This window comes from Nannospalax galili, unplaced genomic scaffold (genome assembly GCF_000622305.1).
Source record: "Nannospalax galili isolate Female #2095 unplaced genomic scaffold, S.galili_v1.0 scaffold281, whole genome shotgun sequence".
Classification (NCBI taxonomy): Eukaryota; Metazoa; Chordata; class Mammalia; order Rodentia; family Spalacidae; genus Nannospalax; species Nannospalax galili.
Genome location: NW_008349068.1, coordinates 148,177 through 164,946, shown reverse-complemented (window position 1 = coordinate 164,946; position 16,770 = coordinate 148,177). Strand labels below are relative to the sequence as shown.

General features: G+C 36.0%; 1 protein-coding gene across 11 annotated transcripts in view; it reads right to left on the bottom strand.

Annotated features, from left to right (window-relative positions):
- Nbeal1 (neurobeachin like 1) overlaps nt 1-16,770 on the bottom strand; it is a 260,021-nt gene that overhangs the window by 150,017 nt on the left and 93,234 nt on the right. For all 11 annotated transcript variants that reach the window (XR_003851600.1, XR_003851601.1, XM_029569970.1 and 8 more), the window contains 8 exons: nt 16,286-16,405; nt 14,664-14,967; nt 11,834-11,919; nt 9,135-9,224; nt 7,088-7,256; nt 6,525-6,658; nt 3,393-3,552; nt 3,195-3,297 (listed from right to left, as the gene is read on the bottom strand). Coding sequence is in view for 9 of the 11 variants with exons in the window: in XM_029569970.1 (XP_029425830.1) it covers nt 3,195-3,297; nt 3,393-3,552; nt 6,525-6,658; nt 7,088-7,256; nt 9,135-9,224; nt 11,834-11,919; nt 14,664-14,967; nt 16,286-16,405 (1,166 nt within the window). In the remaining 2 variants the exon portion in view is untranslated. The remainder of the gene's footprint in view (nt 1-3,194; nt 3,298-3,392; nt 3,553-6,524; nt 6,659-7,087; nt 7,257-9,134; nt 9,225-11,833; nt 11,920-14,663; nt 14,968-16,285; nt 16,406-16,770) is intronic.

Genomic DNA, 16,770 nt, shown 5'->3' with positions numbered 1-16,770 from the left:
TCTCTTGCTCTGGAGTGTGTTACTGAATATGTTAAAGCTGTAAGGAAATGCTTCTTCTAATCACGTAGTTATTAAAAATTTAAAAAATAAAAAAAATAAAAGATGGGCTAAAGATCTATGGGGCTGGAGAGATGACTCAGCAATTAAGAACACTGGCCCTTCTTGCAAAAGACCTGGGTTCAAATCCCAGCACCGACATGGCAGCTAACAATTGGGTGTATCTCCAGTTCCAGGGGATCCGACAGCCTCTTCTGTCCACCATGGGCATTGCCTGACACAGGTGCACTTACCTCCATGCAGACAATACACACATACACATGAAATAAAAATAATAAATAAAATATATTTTTAAAAAAAGATGGGCTAGAGATCTAAACAGAGAGTTCTCAAAGGAAGAAGTAAAGATGGCTAAGAAACATGGCAAAAAGTGTTCAACATCGTTAGTAATTAGGGAAATGCAAATTAAAACCACTCTAAGGTATCACCTTACCCCAATCAGACTGGCTAGATTCAAGAGAAGAAATGATATCAAATGCTGGTGAGGATGTGGAGAAACGGGAACGCTCATTCACTGCTGGTGGGATTGCAAACTTGTGCAACCTCTATAGAAAACTGTGGAGAACGCTTCAAAAACTAAAAATGAACCTATCATTTATAGGTTATGAACCTACCGGTTATACCACTCCCTGGCATATACCCGAAGGACTTATCCTATTGTAGAGATACTTACACAACCATGTTTGTTGGTGCTCTTTTCACAATAGCTAATTGATGGAAGCAACCTAAGTGCCCCTCAACTGACAAGTGGTTAACAAAATGTGGTATATTTACACAATGGAGTTTTATTCAGCAGTAAAGAAAGATGCAATAATGAAATTTGAAGGTAAATGGATGATCTATAAACTGTTATACTAAGTGAAGTAACATAAACTCAGAAAAACAAATGTATGTTCTCCCTCATAAGTGGATCCTAGCACCAAATTCTTTTAAATTCCATGGCCTTTTAATAAGATGATGCTGTACAGCAGTCTCTTCTGCATGAAGTAAATACCATCATCATGATTTTAGCTGTGCCTGATCGCTAAACGTCGTCACAATTGGGCTTGTTGAAGGTTATGCTCAATCATTAAAGGAGGGCCATGCAGGGTCATTGGACCATCACCAGACTATCCAACCATTCTGCCCAGCCAAGTGTATGTTATTTGGCCCTAATCACACATGGTCTCCTGGATTTGGGAAGGGCTAAAATATACAATCTGGAGAATGCTAAGAAGAGAAGGCATGACCCATGCTGGGTAAAGGTTTTCCAATGTGCATACCCTCAAGGTCGTACATACACCTCAGCAACCCCTCAGTTATCTCAGTAAGTAAGCTCAGTAAATTAATGGATTCTCCAGTAAAACTTTAATCAAACATTGGCTTGACACTAGAAACTTAAAAGGGAATAAGCATTGCTTAGTATCCCCAGGAAAAGAATTCTTACAAAAGATAGGAAATTTATTTGTTAATGCTATTATGTCTCATAATTATTAAAAAAAGAAAAAGAAAATGAGAATGTAAAAGATGTTAAAAGGATATGGGAATGGAGATATTTTCTAAAATAAACAGAAAAAAATGAGAAAGCCTAAGCAAGTGATGAAGGTCTGTGTAGGTTTGTTATGATATATAAAGGATGAGACAAAAATAATATACACATAATCCTAAAATTTCTAAGGTCATAGTTTAGTCAACTAGTTTAAGGAACAAAATATATATCTAGTCAAGGTTTATCTCAGAATATTTGGTTTTTTACCCAAGCTTAATGTACACAGTACATGATAATTAAAAGTACCAGACTAGTGGAACTAACCTTATTGAATGTTTAGCAGCCATACTTTGAGTACTATACTAATCTGGTTAGGGGGACTTAAAGTATAGTTTTTGCCCCTTGCCCTCCAAGGTCGACTAGTTCTAGGGGACTATGGAACATCTCTCAAAATATCCTGTAAATGTGGTGAGTCACCTGTCCTCTTGTTCAAGGAGGCCATGGAGATCCCACCCAATGGACTTTAACCAGTGTCCAGTCTACAAAAGAGGAGGGTCAACTCAGAGAAAACATCTCATCCGTGTTTCCAAGTGAAGCCAGACATGGTCGAGCAAGACCTTTGATTTATCTTCACATAGATGGAATTAGTAAAAGAAAGGAGCCAGGGGCTTCTCCCAAGCCCATGTGACCTCCGAGAAACAGATTCTCAAATGACCTTAAGTGTAAAAATAAATGATTTATTTGGGCCAACTGTATGGTCTTAAACACCCAAAGAAAAGTATAATCAAAGAGTAAAGTCATCAGTATATTTCTTTAAAAGTTCAAGGGATTATACTTCCCAGACATTAGGCTTAAGTCCATATAAATAGTTATTTAGACAATTATTTCTTGTTGATGATTCTTTTTTTTAGCCAAAAAGAAAATTCACTTTATTGGAAAAAATAATTATTTTAAACTGCTGCCATGGCCTTGTTTTCCCATAGCCTTATTACAAACTCTTTTCTATAGGGTTTTCTATGATTTTGTTCCTAATCAGAAAGTGCTGCTCAGATGTAAGACTTCAAATCTTGGTCTGCAATGCTGTAGTGCCCATTTGTAGAGACAACACGCTCTTATTCTAAAATGATGGATAAATTTGTTTTCTCCCCATACCTAGAAGCCTTTGAGAGGAAACTGACATTGATTCTAACCACTCCAACAGCTATCAAAATACCTGAAAGCAAATCCTGAATCCATCACTCTAGAGTCCAGGCTTGGAAGACAAAAGAAAAATGAGGAGGAGCCCAATAGAGGGATGCTTTTGGAAGCCCTTGTCAAGAAATTCCAATGGACTCTCATATGAATGTTTGAAAACTGCCTTGTTCTTTTATCTTGTTCCCTGTCTAGAACTTGTAATGTTAATTACTCTTGGCTTTACTTCTCTTTCACACACAAAAAAAGAAAAGCTAAAATACAGAGAATTTTAATGATTTATCTAATGTTGCACAGTTAATGAAACCAATATACATACAAACCTAGTAAATGGGAATCCACTGTTTATCATTTTAAACCTCCATACAATTCTGCTTCTCTTAAGTTAACGAGTATCAGAATTTTGGGGAAAAAAAAAAATCCACCCATTCCAGGGAAGTGGCAGACAGAACACAAAGAAGGAAAAAAGATGTCATACCCATAATAAATCCTAAGTGTATCCAGGAGAAACTGTACACCATACTTCTTTCGGAAAACTCTCCTGCTGTCTTTAATGATAGTAGAAAGATATTGAATATGACCTAAAATAGAAAGTTGACTTGTAAATGATATATCTGAAATATAGTCACATAGGTTTTCATAAATTTATAAAAAAAATTTTAAAGCTCGCTCTCACCAATACGAAAGGGAAAATCTCCACGGTTCCAAATACGGAAATCGAAAAGCAAACACTGATACATTTGCTGTAGCAACAGCAGATTTTTCTCTAATGACACCTGTTCAATTAGTAACTGAACTGCCATCAAGACGTTAACATCCATTAGCATACCTGGCACCTAAAATTCAACAGAAAAGTGTTCATAAAGATCAGTTTAAATAATACTGTTAAAATTTCAAATAATTCAGAACATCTATAAAATATAAAATTAAAAGATTAAGGTAGGAAAATAGAAACACCTTAAATCATTAATTTTTCTGATATAACACTAGACTATATTTTCCTAACATCCTATTTCTAAAGGTATTTTTTTAATGCGCAAAGCTCTTATCACTAAATTTTTACAGAAGCTATAAGAAATTATCATCACATAATTTTTTTTGCGCCCCACCCCCAAGCTGCCCTCCCACGGCGGTTGGAGGTGGTTATTCATCATCACATAATTTTACACATAAGGAAGGTAAGCAGAGAATCAACAACATAACCCAAGCATTTCATTAGTAAAGGAGGACAGCAAAGGTGTTCAAGCTCAGGCAGTCTGGCTACATAATCCATGATCTAATGGATGAAAAAACTGAGTCACAAATCATAAGCTGGAATGTGACTGACCTGAGAAACTGAGATAATTCTCCAGATAACTTTATGAAGAAGAATTATTCCTCCCATATCCAGATCAAGAAAATCTAATCACTTCCCATGGAATAAGGACATATACCTTTCTCACACTATTTTACAGTTCCTCTTCCAGGGTCCGTTATAAAGGAACAGCAATAACATGAATGGTTCTCACCTCTTCAGCCTGGACCATGTTTTTCCAACTATTCCTTTCTACTAATCTTATTCCTAACAAAACTGTAAGGTAGACAGTACAATGTTCATTTTTCCAAGCCCTGTTTTGTTGGCAAGTAAACTAAACCCCCCAAAAATGAAGTGATTTGCCAAAAGTCCCATGGCCAATCATTGGTGCTGAAAGAAGGCTTCAATTCCAAACAATCTTGATGCCCTTTCTGCTGTGCCATTTCAGTGCTGCATGCTTTAGAAACACTGTCCAGCACATTCCTCACAATCTCAGATATAAGGTTTTCCAGATGAATAGTTAAATTCTGAGAGGTTAAACAATCTATCCATATAGATTTTTCTTTGTTTATGACAAGTATCATGTAGCCAGACTATCCTCAAACTTATATAACCAAGGACTGCCTTGAATTTCTGATCTCCTGCCTTTAAGTACCAAGTACTGGGATTACATGTGTGTCCCACCACTCCCAACCAAAATGACATAGCAAGCCCAGTGGCTATACAGAATGTTCCTCGGCTTCACAGTTGTACTCTATCAGCTTTTCGGACCCAGTATCCAGAGGCCTTGCTTAGTCCTTAGTTAACTATGGAGATCCTTACCAGTTCACTCAGTTGGATGAGGGAACTCAGCAATCCTTGTTGGCTTGGGCCCAAACTATCTGGATGGCTTCTATTTCCAGCTTCTTAAAACGTTCATAAGAGTCAGTGCTGGCCTCATTCACAGCCTCTTGGAGACAGTTCACAGTTCACCCTTCTAGTACAGTATTTCTTATCCACTATCCTGAACAAGAAAGTATGCAGGGTTTTCTGGCTTCTTCAAGGGCCTATAAAAAGTACTCCCAAAAGTTTTGCTCACTTGTCTTACTAAAAAAATGCTTCTACTGGGGCCTTAGGCACAAACTTTGTAAACTGGTCTCCTAGTAGCATTATAAAATGATCTCTTAGAGGACTTCAAAGGGTGATAAACTATTGTGCTCTAGAGTGCAGGCTATGGACTTTGCATACTGGCATCTGAAGGTAACCTTATAAAATGGCCTGGAATAGGGTCACATAGGTCTTTCCAAACCAGTTTCCCAATGTGGTCTTCTATGTTTTCTCACCTGGCTTTCTAAAGTGACTTTATGTTTGGTCTTTATAAATTGGCCCCCAGAACCGCCTATGTGCTACTTTGCCAACTGGCTTTGGAAAGGACCTCATGTTGAAGACCACACTCTTGGAAAGCACATGTGAAAGCATGTGAAGAACACTCTGGGAAAAGACCGTCAAGTAAGCTACACAAAACAGTGTCCTCTAGGCCACATGAAATCTCCTCAGTAATTTTCTTTCAAATGTGAATTTCTTCAATGAATGCCTACTAGAGCTGACATTAAATGGCAGTTTTCCAGTAGTGGGAACTCCTGATCAGGTATACAAGATTCAGTTTCCAAAATATCTTTCAGAATGCCTCTGTGACTACTTGAAATGGCCTACAAAAGGCCTCCTAACTGATCTTAAACACAAGCCTCCTAGAGAGCTTTATACTGGCAACATGAAGAAACTTGCCATAGTGAAGTAGTATGCTGGCCTCAGTCTCTTGGCCTGCTTCCAATGCCTTCCCAGAACCTCTTATAATGACGTCTTTTAAATAGCTACCATATAAAAACGACCTTCAGGAGGTCAGAAGGAGTCATATAGTGTATGTGCAACAGTTTCCAACCAAAGTGGCCTTGTGATTTACTTTAACAATTATTCTTTAGCTATTGGGGCTTATCTAAGTAAGGGCCAGGTGAAACTGGAATGTGCCTTAGTTTTACAAGTCAGGTTAGGCATCGTTATATAAGTCAGAAGGCTGAGTCAGGAAGATTGTAAGTTTGAGGTCAGTCTAGGCTACATAGCAAGATATTTTCTTGAGTTTGGACAATATCTAATTGCTCCAGAGACACTTAATTCTATTTCTTGCATGCATCCTAGTTCTCTCCCTCCTCAAAGTAGTCAGAGGCTTACATGAGAAGCAGCAATTAGTCCCAGCTCATTAGAACATTTGAAATAGAGTCATAGTTCTCAAATACCAAAAATACTAAACCTAAGAAATAAGGATATGTACATCAAATATAGTCTTATAGAAAATAGGTAATTTGTGTATTATTCCATTAAACTTTTCCTAAAAGCTACCTATGAAACAAATTACATTCATTAATATAATTTGAGCTGTAATACAGCAATCCTTAGTAACGTTTCTTGGTAGGAAGAATAAAACAACAGTCAGTTACAAGAATCAGCTAAATAAATCAACACCACTTTAGATTTGCTTACCTTCTGAAGTAAGGCACCAAGAATTGGAACGCCATGAGACTGAATAAAATTGTCCTGGTTGATTGGATGTCTCTGAATAAAGTGTTTCACAATCAAGATAAATGTTGCAACTAGATTTTTCTCTAGTCTTGACTCTATGGAAATAGAAAAATGTCATTAATTATCAAAATTACTCTAATCAGTTTGCATCACATTTTTCATATCATAATGCACATTGTAACATAGAACTAATCTAGCTTCATAGCTTGCTTCCAAGAGTCACTTACACAATGGAATCAGAAAAAGCAGCAACTGCCTACTATATAATTATATGTGTAAGTAAATACTTCCTCTACCACTAATTTAATGATGTAGTCTCTTTTTTTCCATTAAAGCATAAAGTAAAAATAGTCTAAAGTAAAATTACTATCTTCAGTATTCTGACCCAAGTATTAAACTTACTGAACTATGTCAATAAAATTTGGGCAGATGCAATAGCTATAAATAGTAAGTGGTATGGTATTTTATTTTTTACTTAAGTTTCAAATTTCTAAATGACTAATTTGTGTTCATATCATTTTTACCTGATGCCTTTGTGGATGCCAATGCCATAGATTCTTTTTCTATAGGTGGTATTAATTCAGGAACTGTGCTTTCATTCATTCCTTCAGAAGTCTTTCCTACACTACAGTGGCTTATTTGTTCCAGTAAAGGAAAAAGTACATTTAATCCACCTATGCAGTTGATAACGTCCTGAAAACAAAATTATAATTTCTTAATCTTACAAAACAAGGGCAATGGTATAATTTAATATCTCCAGTGTATATGAATTTGCAATCTGTTAATAAACCTTAAGTGATATATGGAAGAGTCTGAGCTGAAGGAACCCTTAAAAAAAAATCTCAAAGGTAACCATAACCTACATTCAAAAGAAACCATTTCACACCATTATTCTGTGCTTGTTTTCTAAAGCTTGGGAATTTCAAACACGGGCAATGTATAATGTAACTCTAACAATGTAAGAACAAACAACTGGCAATAAATAAACATTTAGGCATAAAAAAGAGAAGGATAAAAACTATTTGCCAGTAGAAGTGTTAATACGTCCTTTAATTTTAGTTAATAAAAGATGGGCTAGGTAAAGTAAGCTGAAATATGTATAGTGTTTAATGCCTGACATAATGTGGATGCTATATAAAGTTACTATTATTTGTAACATTCTGGCCCAAGCTAATACGCTGCTGTACCCTCTTAATTGCAGTATAAGGGAGGCTAAAACAAGAATATGCCAAATTCAAGGCCAGTCTTCGAAGGACCAAGGGATGGAGGAAAGTTCGAAGGACTGAGGGAAGAAGGAAAGGAAGTGAGGGGAGAGAAGTAGAAGGGAAAGGTAAGGGGGGAAGAGATTAACTTATATTTCATGTCACATAGATTTTAGTGACAACAGTAGCTAAAAACCACTTATTAAACAAAACTTCCCAATATAATTTTATTAACTATAGTCCTTTTGTTATACCTGAGAGTTCAAGATTTATTGATACTACATATCTGCCATTTTGTGTATTTTTATCCACTACATAAAACATAAAAAATGAACATATTCATGGAACCATCATACTGATTTAAAAGCTCTTTGTTTAGTAGCAAATAAACATGAAAATGTGTCTTTTTCTTGACAATACTGTTCCTATTTTGTTTCCCACACTAGGCAAAATATTTGATTAGTTAATTCACATAGCAATAATACAAACTTAAATACAAAGTGCCAAAGATTGTTTTGATTTTCAAATTTATACTGCATAACTGAAATAGTCAACTTTCTATACATAACAGATAGAACTAGTCTTATAAAGCCAGTATTACAAAGGAAGCAAAAGGTAACCTAAAAACTATCAATAATAGAATGTTACTATCTTAACAATGAGTAAGTATTCTTACCCTAAGTTTAAAGAGAAAAATGTTTTATAGACCATGAATAACATGAGATTATTATTGATTGATTCAGATTTGAATAGGAAAGTATTCAAATGATTTCTGAACTCATGAACAAGGTAGTCAGTTTTTTATTGCTGTTAACTGACTAGAAAATTTATCTTGCTGATTTACCAGTGAGTTCCATTATAGATAGCTTTTATATTCTTTTGATTTATCAGTTTAAGAGTCTGAAGAAAAAAAAAAGTCTGGTATACTGGCATACAGCTGAAATCTCATTATTCTGGAGGCTAACAGGATTAATGTCTGAGGCCAGCTTACATACATACAAGCGACAGTCATACACAAAAAATTAAAAAAAAATTTTAAAGGTACATTTAAAAGGACTAGGGCTGGGCATACAGTTCAGGTGGTGGAGTGCCTGCTTTGCATGCATGATTCCCTGGGTGCGATTCCCAAAACACCATACACACGTGCACACACACACACACACACACACATACACACACACACAATCATCATCATCATCATCATCATCATCATCATCATCATCATCATCATCCTGAGGCTAGGATGTGGCTCAGTGGTAGAACACTTGTCTAGAAACACCAAATCTTGGTTTTAAAAAGAGTTTCATTATAATCAAAGAATAAGCAAACTTAAATTATACTACTTGCTTATCATGTATTATTACTTTACCTTAATGTCCCAGTTTACTACTTTGTGTCCTGTTAATCTTCCATGCAGATAATTAGTAGACAGGTCAAGGCAAATTGAATTTTTGCAAGCCTAAGAATAAAAGAAAAATACAGTAACCATCTAAGTGCAATCAGAACAAAACTTTAACTATATATGGAACTTTTCATCATATTTTTGAAAGGTATATAACATAATCAATGATATTATGCCCAGCCTTTGACTTTTACTATTGCTGTTATCTGAATATGCTTTGTGTATGTGCATATATGAATATGTAGTATATATGCATGGGTGCGTGCACCTGTGCCCACATCTGTAGAGTCCAGAGGTCAACATTATGAGTTGAGTTTCTTCCTCTATCACTCTCTACCTTATTTTTTTGAGACAGGGTCTCTCACTGAAATGGAGATCACTAACTGGTCAGACTAGCTGGCCAGTAATCTCTTCGCTATCTCTGACCCCCAAGCAATGGAGTTAGAAGCATATATAGCAATACGCAGCTATTGTATAGGCGCTTAGGCATCCAAACTCTGGTCCTCATGTTTGCAGACCAAGGACTTTTCTCACTGAACTATCTGGTTAGCCCTTAATGTCTCTTAAAAGAACCAGGTAAAAATTCTAAAGCACTCACTTATCAAAAGCATGATTTTTAAAGTGTATCATCAGTCTCCAAGAGGGATTTGAAGCATGCAACAGCTCACTGGACTTATTTAATACATCCAAGTATCATGACATATGCCATTTTGGAGAAACATACCTGTAGCAAACTCTGTTACATACATACTAGTCAGATATTTTGTTGGAAAACAACAAGGCAATATATATATATATATTTTTGAGACAGGGTCTCCCTGTAGCCCCAGCTGTCCTGGAACTCACTATATAGACCAGGCTGGCCTTGAACTCACAAAAATCCGCCTGCCTCTGCCTCCTGAGTGCTGGGACTAAAGGCGTGCGCCACCACACTAATTTTTAACAGTACAGAAGTTTTTTGTTTCAGTAACAAAAAAATGCAGTCTTAATATTACCAAATTCAAGTTACTTTGTTTTAAACGAGGACAGCCATGATGTCAAAGAACAAGATGCCCTTCATGTATCTAGAACATGCTGGTCAATATATTATTTGGATTACATACAAAGATTTCCTAGCTTTCTATTTGAATATAAGTAGGAGTAATGATTAGTAGTTGCCAAGAAATAAGGTTAGTACAATCGGGTAAACAAACATATTGTTGGGAGAAAGATATGAAAAATACCCAAGCAGAACATTTAAAACTCAGCTGGGAGCAGTGACACCAGTCCATAATTCTAGTAAACAAGACTCTGTGCCAGGAAGATCATGAATCTGAGGCCAGCCTAGACTAGGAGCAAATTCCAGGCTAGCTTGTTACATAGCAAGATTCTGTCCAGAACAGAATGGAAAGACTTAGAAGATACTGCAATTAACACAGTATGTGGAACTTGACTGAATTAAAATGAATTTTTGCTCAATATTTTGATGAAAATCTCAATATATATGATATATTCAACTATGACTCCTTTGTTTAGGTAAATAATTATAAAGAAATATTTAGAGATAAAATTTTATAGCTCTTATCAATCAGCTTTTACAAATGACCTCAGGAAAAGTTATCAAATACAACAAAATGTTAATAATTGGATAATCTGGGTAAATATATAGGATCACTACACTACTATTCTTTTTTACTTTCTCTATGTTTGAAATTTATCCAAATAAAATCAGTTAGTTCATTTTATTAGATCCAAAGTACCAAATAAATGATTGTGTACCAGCTTGCTAAGCTAGAAAAAAAATGTTCTGTAGTATGTTTTCTCACACAAAGCATTCTCTGTGTCACTTTAACATTAAATAAAATGAAGGCAAATATGACACTTTTATGACATTTTTGTTTTCTTCCTTCCAATTCTACCTTTTATCTTCTTTCCCTAAGTTCATGCTGATTTCAATCATTTTCACTAGATAGATCTTTAAGGGAAAACAACTAGACATGGAAGACATATTAGAAGGTGTTTTTTTGTTTTTTGTTTTTTTTTTTTGTCTTTTTTGCTTTTTTTTTCCCTATCCTGTAGCAAACATTTCCCCTCCCCCAATATCACACTTTAAAAATCAAATCAAATTTTGACCACAACTGTTTCACTTGTTTCCAGGTAGCTAGAGGAATACAAGTTCAAAATGTTTCATAACCTAAATTCCACTCATTAGTACAAATTTCAAAAGTTACTTCTATTAATACTATTTAGAATGATATAATGCCTTAATTTTTGCTGCTCCAAACCTTCCTTTAAAAATCTCTTATTGATCTTTGGGGCTGGTGAGATGGCTCAACAGTTAACAGTGAGTTTGGCTCAGCAGTGGCTACTCTTGCAGAGAACCTGGGTTCAAGTCCCAGCACCCACATGGTGGCTAATAACTGTCCATAACTCCAGTTCCAGGGGATTTGATACCCTCTTCTAACCTCTTTGGGACTTGCACAATACGGATGCACTTACATACATGCAGGCAATGCATTTATATAAGTGAAATAAAAATAAGTATTTTTTTAAATCTCAAATTGTTTTTAAAATGTCAATTCAAGCCCCTCCTCAATTACCCACTGAAATGGCAAAAGGAATAAAAAAACACATTCTAGTTCATGGCAGAGTTATAACCAAATGAACAGTTCATGTATTACTCTCACCTTGGCTGTGTAATGAAGGAGGACATTACTGGGTAGGTCGGCCATGTCAAACTCTTGACACTTCCAAGGGCTTAAGCAATTTGGACCTGAAAATTATTTATACACATACACACACATCACTAAACACATATAGTCTCCTTGGTTCTGTGATATCATAACAAAATTTAAAATTAAGATTTTTTTTCAGGGCTGGAGAGATGGCTCAGGGGTTAAGAGCACTGGCTGGTCTTGCAGAAGAACTGAGTTCAAATCTCAGCACCCACAAGACATCTAACAACCATTCATAACTCCAGTTCCTGAGGATCTGACCTCCGGGGACATTGTACAACATGGGTGCACTTACGTAACACTCAGGAAATATACTCATACACATAAAATAAAAATAAATCTTAAAAAAATTTAAAGATCTTTCAAGCTATTCAATATAGCTAAAATACACAAGGTAATAAATACTTTAAGTTTTACATCACCTGTAAATTAGCTAAAACCTAGAAAATTGGGGAACAAGATCAACCTCTGCTGCAGAAAGTGTATAAAGCATTATGAAACTATTGTAAAATTCAAAAATTTCTATTAATTTATCTAATGTAAACAAATTAAAAATAAGAAAATAGGAAACATTAAAAATCAATGTGACACCAGGCATGGCGGCACATACCTTTAATGTCAGCACTCAGGAGGCAGAGGCAGGCAGGCAGGCAGGCAGATCTCTGTGAGTTCAAGGCCAGCCTGGTTTACACAACAAGTTCCAGGCCAGAGGTATATAATGAGTCCTCATCTTAAAAACAAAACAAAACAAAAAAGTATGAAAAGACAGAAGAGAAATAGAATAGCAAGTAAGCAGGAAAACATGTCAACATCATTTAAAATTCAAGAATTTTAAATTTAAAATCCAAGAACCTTGTTTGAAGCTCAAACGAGGTTCTATTTTACAACGAATAATGGAAAAATATTTATGATTTATGATTTTATATCTACGTGGTGTGTGTGTGTGTGTGTGTGTGTGTGTGTGTGTGTGTGTAGGATATGTCCCTGTGTGTGCATGCACAGGCCAGAAGCAGATGTTGGATGTCTTCTCTATCACTCTCCACCTTATTTTGGGGTTAGATCTCTCACTGAACCTAAAGCTCGCCATCTGGTTAAGCTGACTGGCTAGTGAGCGCCCAGGTTATACCTGTCCCCACATCTCAACACTGGGGTTACAGGTAGCCACAGCCATGTTCAGTCTCTACATGGATGCTAGCGATCCAAACTAAAGTCCTCTTGTTTTCACTGTGCCATCTCTTCAGCCCAGGAAATGGTACTTATACTCCATCTTGTCAAAGCTATGCTAAAATTGATACATTTCCATTACTAGTAGGCATTGTAAGTTGGTGCATCTCTTTTGAAAACTGATTCTGCAACATGTATTAAAAACCATTAATTTGGGCTGGAAAGATGGCCCAGCAGTTAAGAACACTTGCTGTTCTTCCAGAGGACCTGGGTTTGATTCCCAGCACCCACATGGCTAACAACTGTCTGTAACTCCAGTTCCAGGGGATCCAACACCTGTTCTGGCTTCAGTGCACGCATTGCACACACGGTGTACTTACATACATGCAGGCAAAACACTCATACACATAAAAAAAACAATAAATAAAGTATTTTTTAAAAAAGAAATGGAATATATGAGGTCTGGTGGGGGGTGGGGGGCATGGATAGGGAGGGGATCCAAATTTGATTAAGAACTACTATACGAAATTACAAAAACTTGGGCTGGAGAGATGGCTCAGCAGTTAAGAACACTGTTCTTGCAGAAGACCCAGGTTTGAATCCCAGCACCCACAACTGTCTGTAACTACAGTACCAGGGGATCCAACAGCCTCTTCTGTCTTCTGTGGGAATTGCACGACACGGGTACACTTACCTATATGCAGGCAAAACATGCATACACATAAAATAAAAATAATATTTTTTTAAAAAAAAAGAAATAACAAAAGCTCAATAAAAATTTTTTAAAAGAAATTTTAAAAAGAACCATTACTTTATTCACGTACTTTGATTATTCTGAGATTTTACTCATTAAATCCACTATAATAAAAAAAGCTCTTTAGCCAGGTGTGGTGGCACACGCCTTTGATCCCAGCACTCGGGAGGGAGAGGCAGGTGGGTCTCTGTGAGTTCAAGGCCAGCCTGGTCTACATAGTGAGTTCCAGGACAGCTGGGGCTACAGGGAGAACAAAAAGACCCCCCCCCAAAAAAAAAGTGAGGAAATAAGTTTCTGTGGTTAAAGACATCCATCCTGTGGTATTTTGTTACAGCAACCCTAGGAGACCAACACAGGCAATACTATGGATAATTAAGGAATTTAAATATTGTCCCAAGTGAGGCTGGAAAGATGGTTTAGTGGTTAAAAGCACTTACTGCTCATGGAGAGGACTGGGGTTTGGTTCCTAGCACCCATGGTAGGTGGCGCATAACCACTTATAACTCTAGTTTCAGGGGTTCCAGTGCCCTTTGGCCTCCACTGGTGCATCCATGTGGTACACATAAACTCACATGGACATATACACATAAAAACAAATCTTTAAATATTACCCAAAGGTTTAGTTCTGCCTACCAAAATAAAAGTGTAGAACACAATAGACAAGTACAGGGCTGGGGATGTAGTTCAGAGCTGGATCACTTGCTTAGCATATGCCAGGTTCAGGAGTTCAATCCCCCAGACTGGAAAGATGTGAGTGAATGAATGAATGAACGGATGAATGAACTCTTTAAGTCAAATATACTCTTCAGAATACAGTCAAGTAACAGAAAAAGATTCTTAAACAGTGTGACTGTACATGCTCACCTGCTAAATATAATGCCTTCACCTGAGGAGGTTGCAGTGCTTCATGGAAGATGGTAACAGAACCTAGCTGACCCTCCAAGGATGTGGGACACCCCCATTCACTATCTTGGGTTCCAGCTGAAATTAACTTGGTAATTAATTTTGATTTTTCTGTTGTTCCTCCCCAGGAGGCCGATGATAATATGCCACCAAATGATGTCCGATGAGGAGTAATAGGAGAAGAAAATGGTGGATCTGGGATTTGAGACGGTGGAGGAGTAGTGGTTCTCTGCCCAGCTGAACCAATACAACAGGAAGTAAATGGCTACAAATTGAGACACAAAAATAACAAAAAAAATGTTTAAAATTACAATTTTAAATAGATTTCTCTCTTCACAGTTAAAAGTCAAACAGTACAAAGCTGGGCTTGGTGGCACACACCTACAGTCCTCCTATTGGAAGGGACAAGACAAAGCGATCATGAGCTCATGACCTGCATAGTAAGACACTATCTCAAAACAAAACAATAAAAAAGACTACAGGGCTGGGGATGTACCTCCATGGTAACGTACTTGCCTATCACATGATAAGCCTTTGATTCCCAGCAATGCAAAAATAAATAAATGAATTTTAAAATTAAACAAAAATTATATGAAATAGTATATAAAGTTAAGCAAATAAAAAGATTGAAAATAAAAGTGGAAGCAGTTCTTTCAATTGGATAACATATATGCCTATGTATATATCTAAGGCATCATTATCAAAGTTATCTTTGACTAACAGAATGTTGATGTACTTTATAACTCAATATGTCCTTGCTTAATTTTTAATGTTTAATCAGTGAATACTATTTTTAAAAGTTTAAAATAGCTTTACTACTATCTAAAATAGAGAGAACTACTTTTCCCTATAAGATTTATCAAGAGAGAAAAATGAAAAAGAATAGAATCAAAAGAGAAAAAACAAAATATAGAAACAAAAGAAAAAATAAACAAAAAGGCAAAAACAACAGAAAGAAAAACAAGGTAAAAGAAGTTATGAAAAGAAAATTTAGAAAGAAAATTACGTATCAGTGTGATATTAATGAAAGGGTACCCTGAATAATCAAGATGAGAAGAAACTACTAAATGCTATCAATTTCACAAATAATGTACTCCATACTATTACCCCACAAAAGAGTTTCTTAAATTTGCCAAAAATTCTCAAAGAACTTCTTACAACAGTGTAACTGATAATCACCTGATAGATGATTTTTTATACCTATAACGTAAGAGTCTGAAGCTTCATCAGTTGAAATTTAATAGAGATGTAAGAGTCCATCCTAATATTTTCTTAAGCATTTTATATATATGGAGAGTTTTTTTTCAATGATACTTTGCTCTGTTCTATTCATTCTTTGGCTCTGCTGAGTTTTTTCCACTAAGACTTTCATTACATTTGCTTCTTTCTTGAACTGTTTTTTCTAAACACTGTCTGGTGGTATATTTAATGACAGACTGACAGCAATAAATAGTAATCACTGTATTTGAGTATATAAAGCACACATAAAATTTTGAAGAACACAGATTGTTTTATTATTTCCTAAAATTGTTTGAGGTTTTGCAATCAATTGGGCCTGTAAAGGGTAAGTTTTATATACTCACTTCATTCATGGCAGGAAATCTGAGAGGAGCAGAAACCTTTTGTTGTCCATTGTCATAGATATACACAAGACTCTGACCAAAGGGCCTTTTTCCAGGCATGTGAACAATGGTTATGTTGTGCTGATGTAGTAAAGCATGCATTTAAAAGGAGAAAATTACTTTGTGTTTCAGGAATGACATGTTTTCACAGTAGTACTTCATAACAATTTTCTATGTAGTCCTACAAAACAAGCCTTTTCCAGAAAAAAAAATTTTAAATCACATAAATTATAAAGCTTTCTAAATGTATTTATTGATTCAAGAATGTAATTTGATCACATTCAGACCACTTTCCTCCTGAATTCATGTCCTCTATTATTACTCATCTTTTTTTTTTTCCAAAGGCCTATCAAGTCTAACCTGTGTTCCCCAAATGCTCTTGGTTTTGGGTCAACATACCAGGCATCACACCAGTAAGGAAAACTGACTCTCCCTCCCCAGCAGCT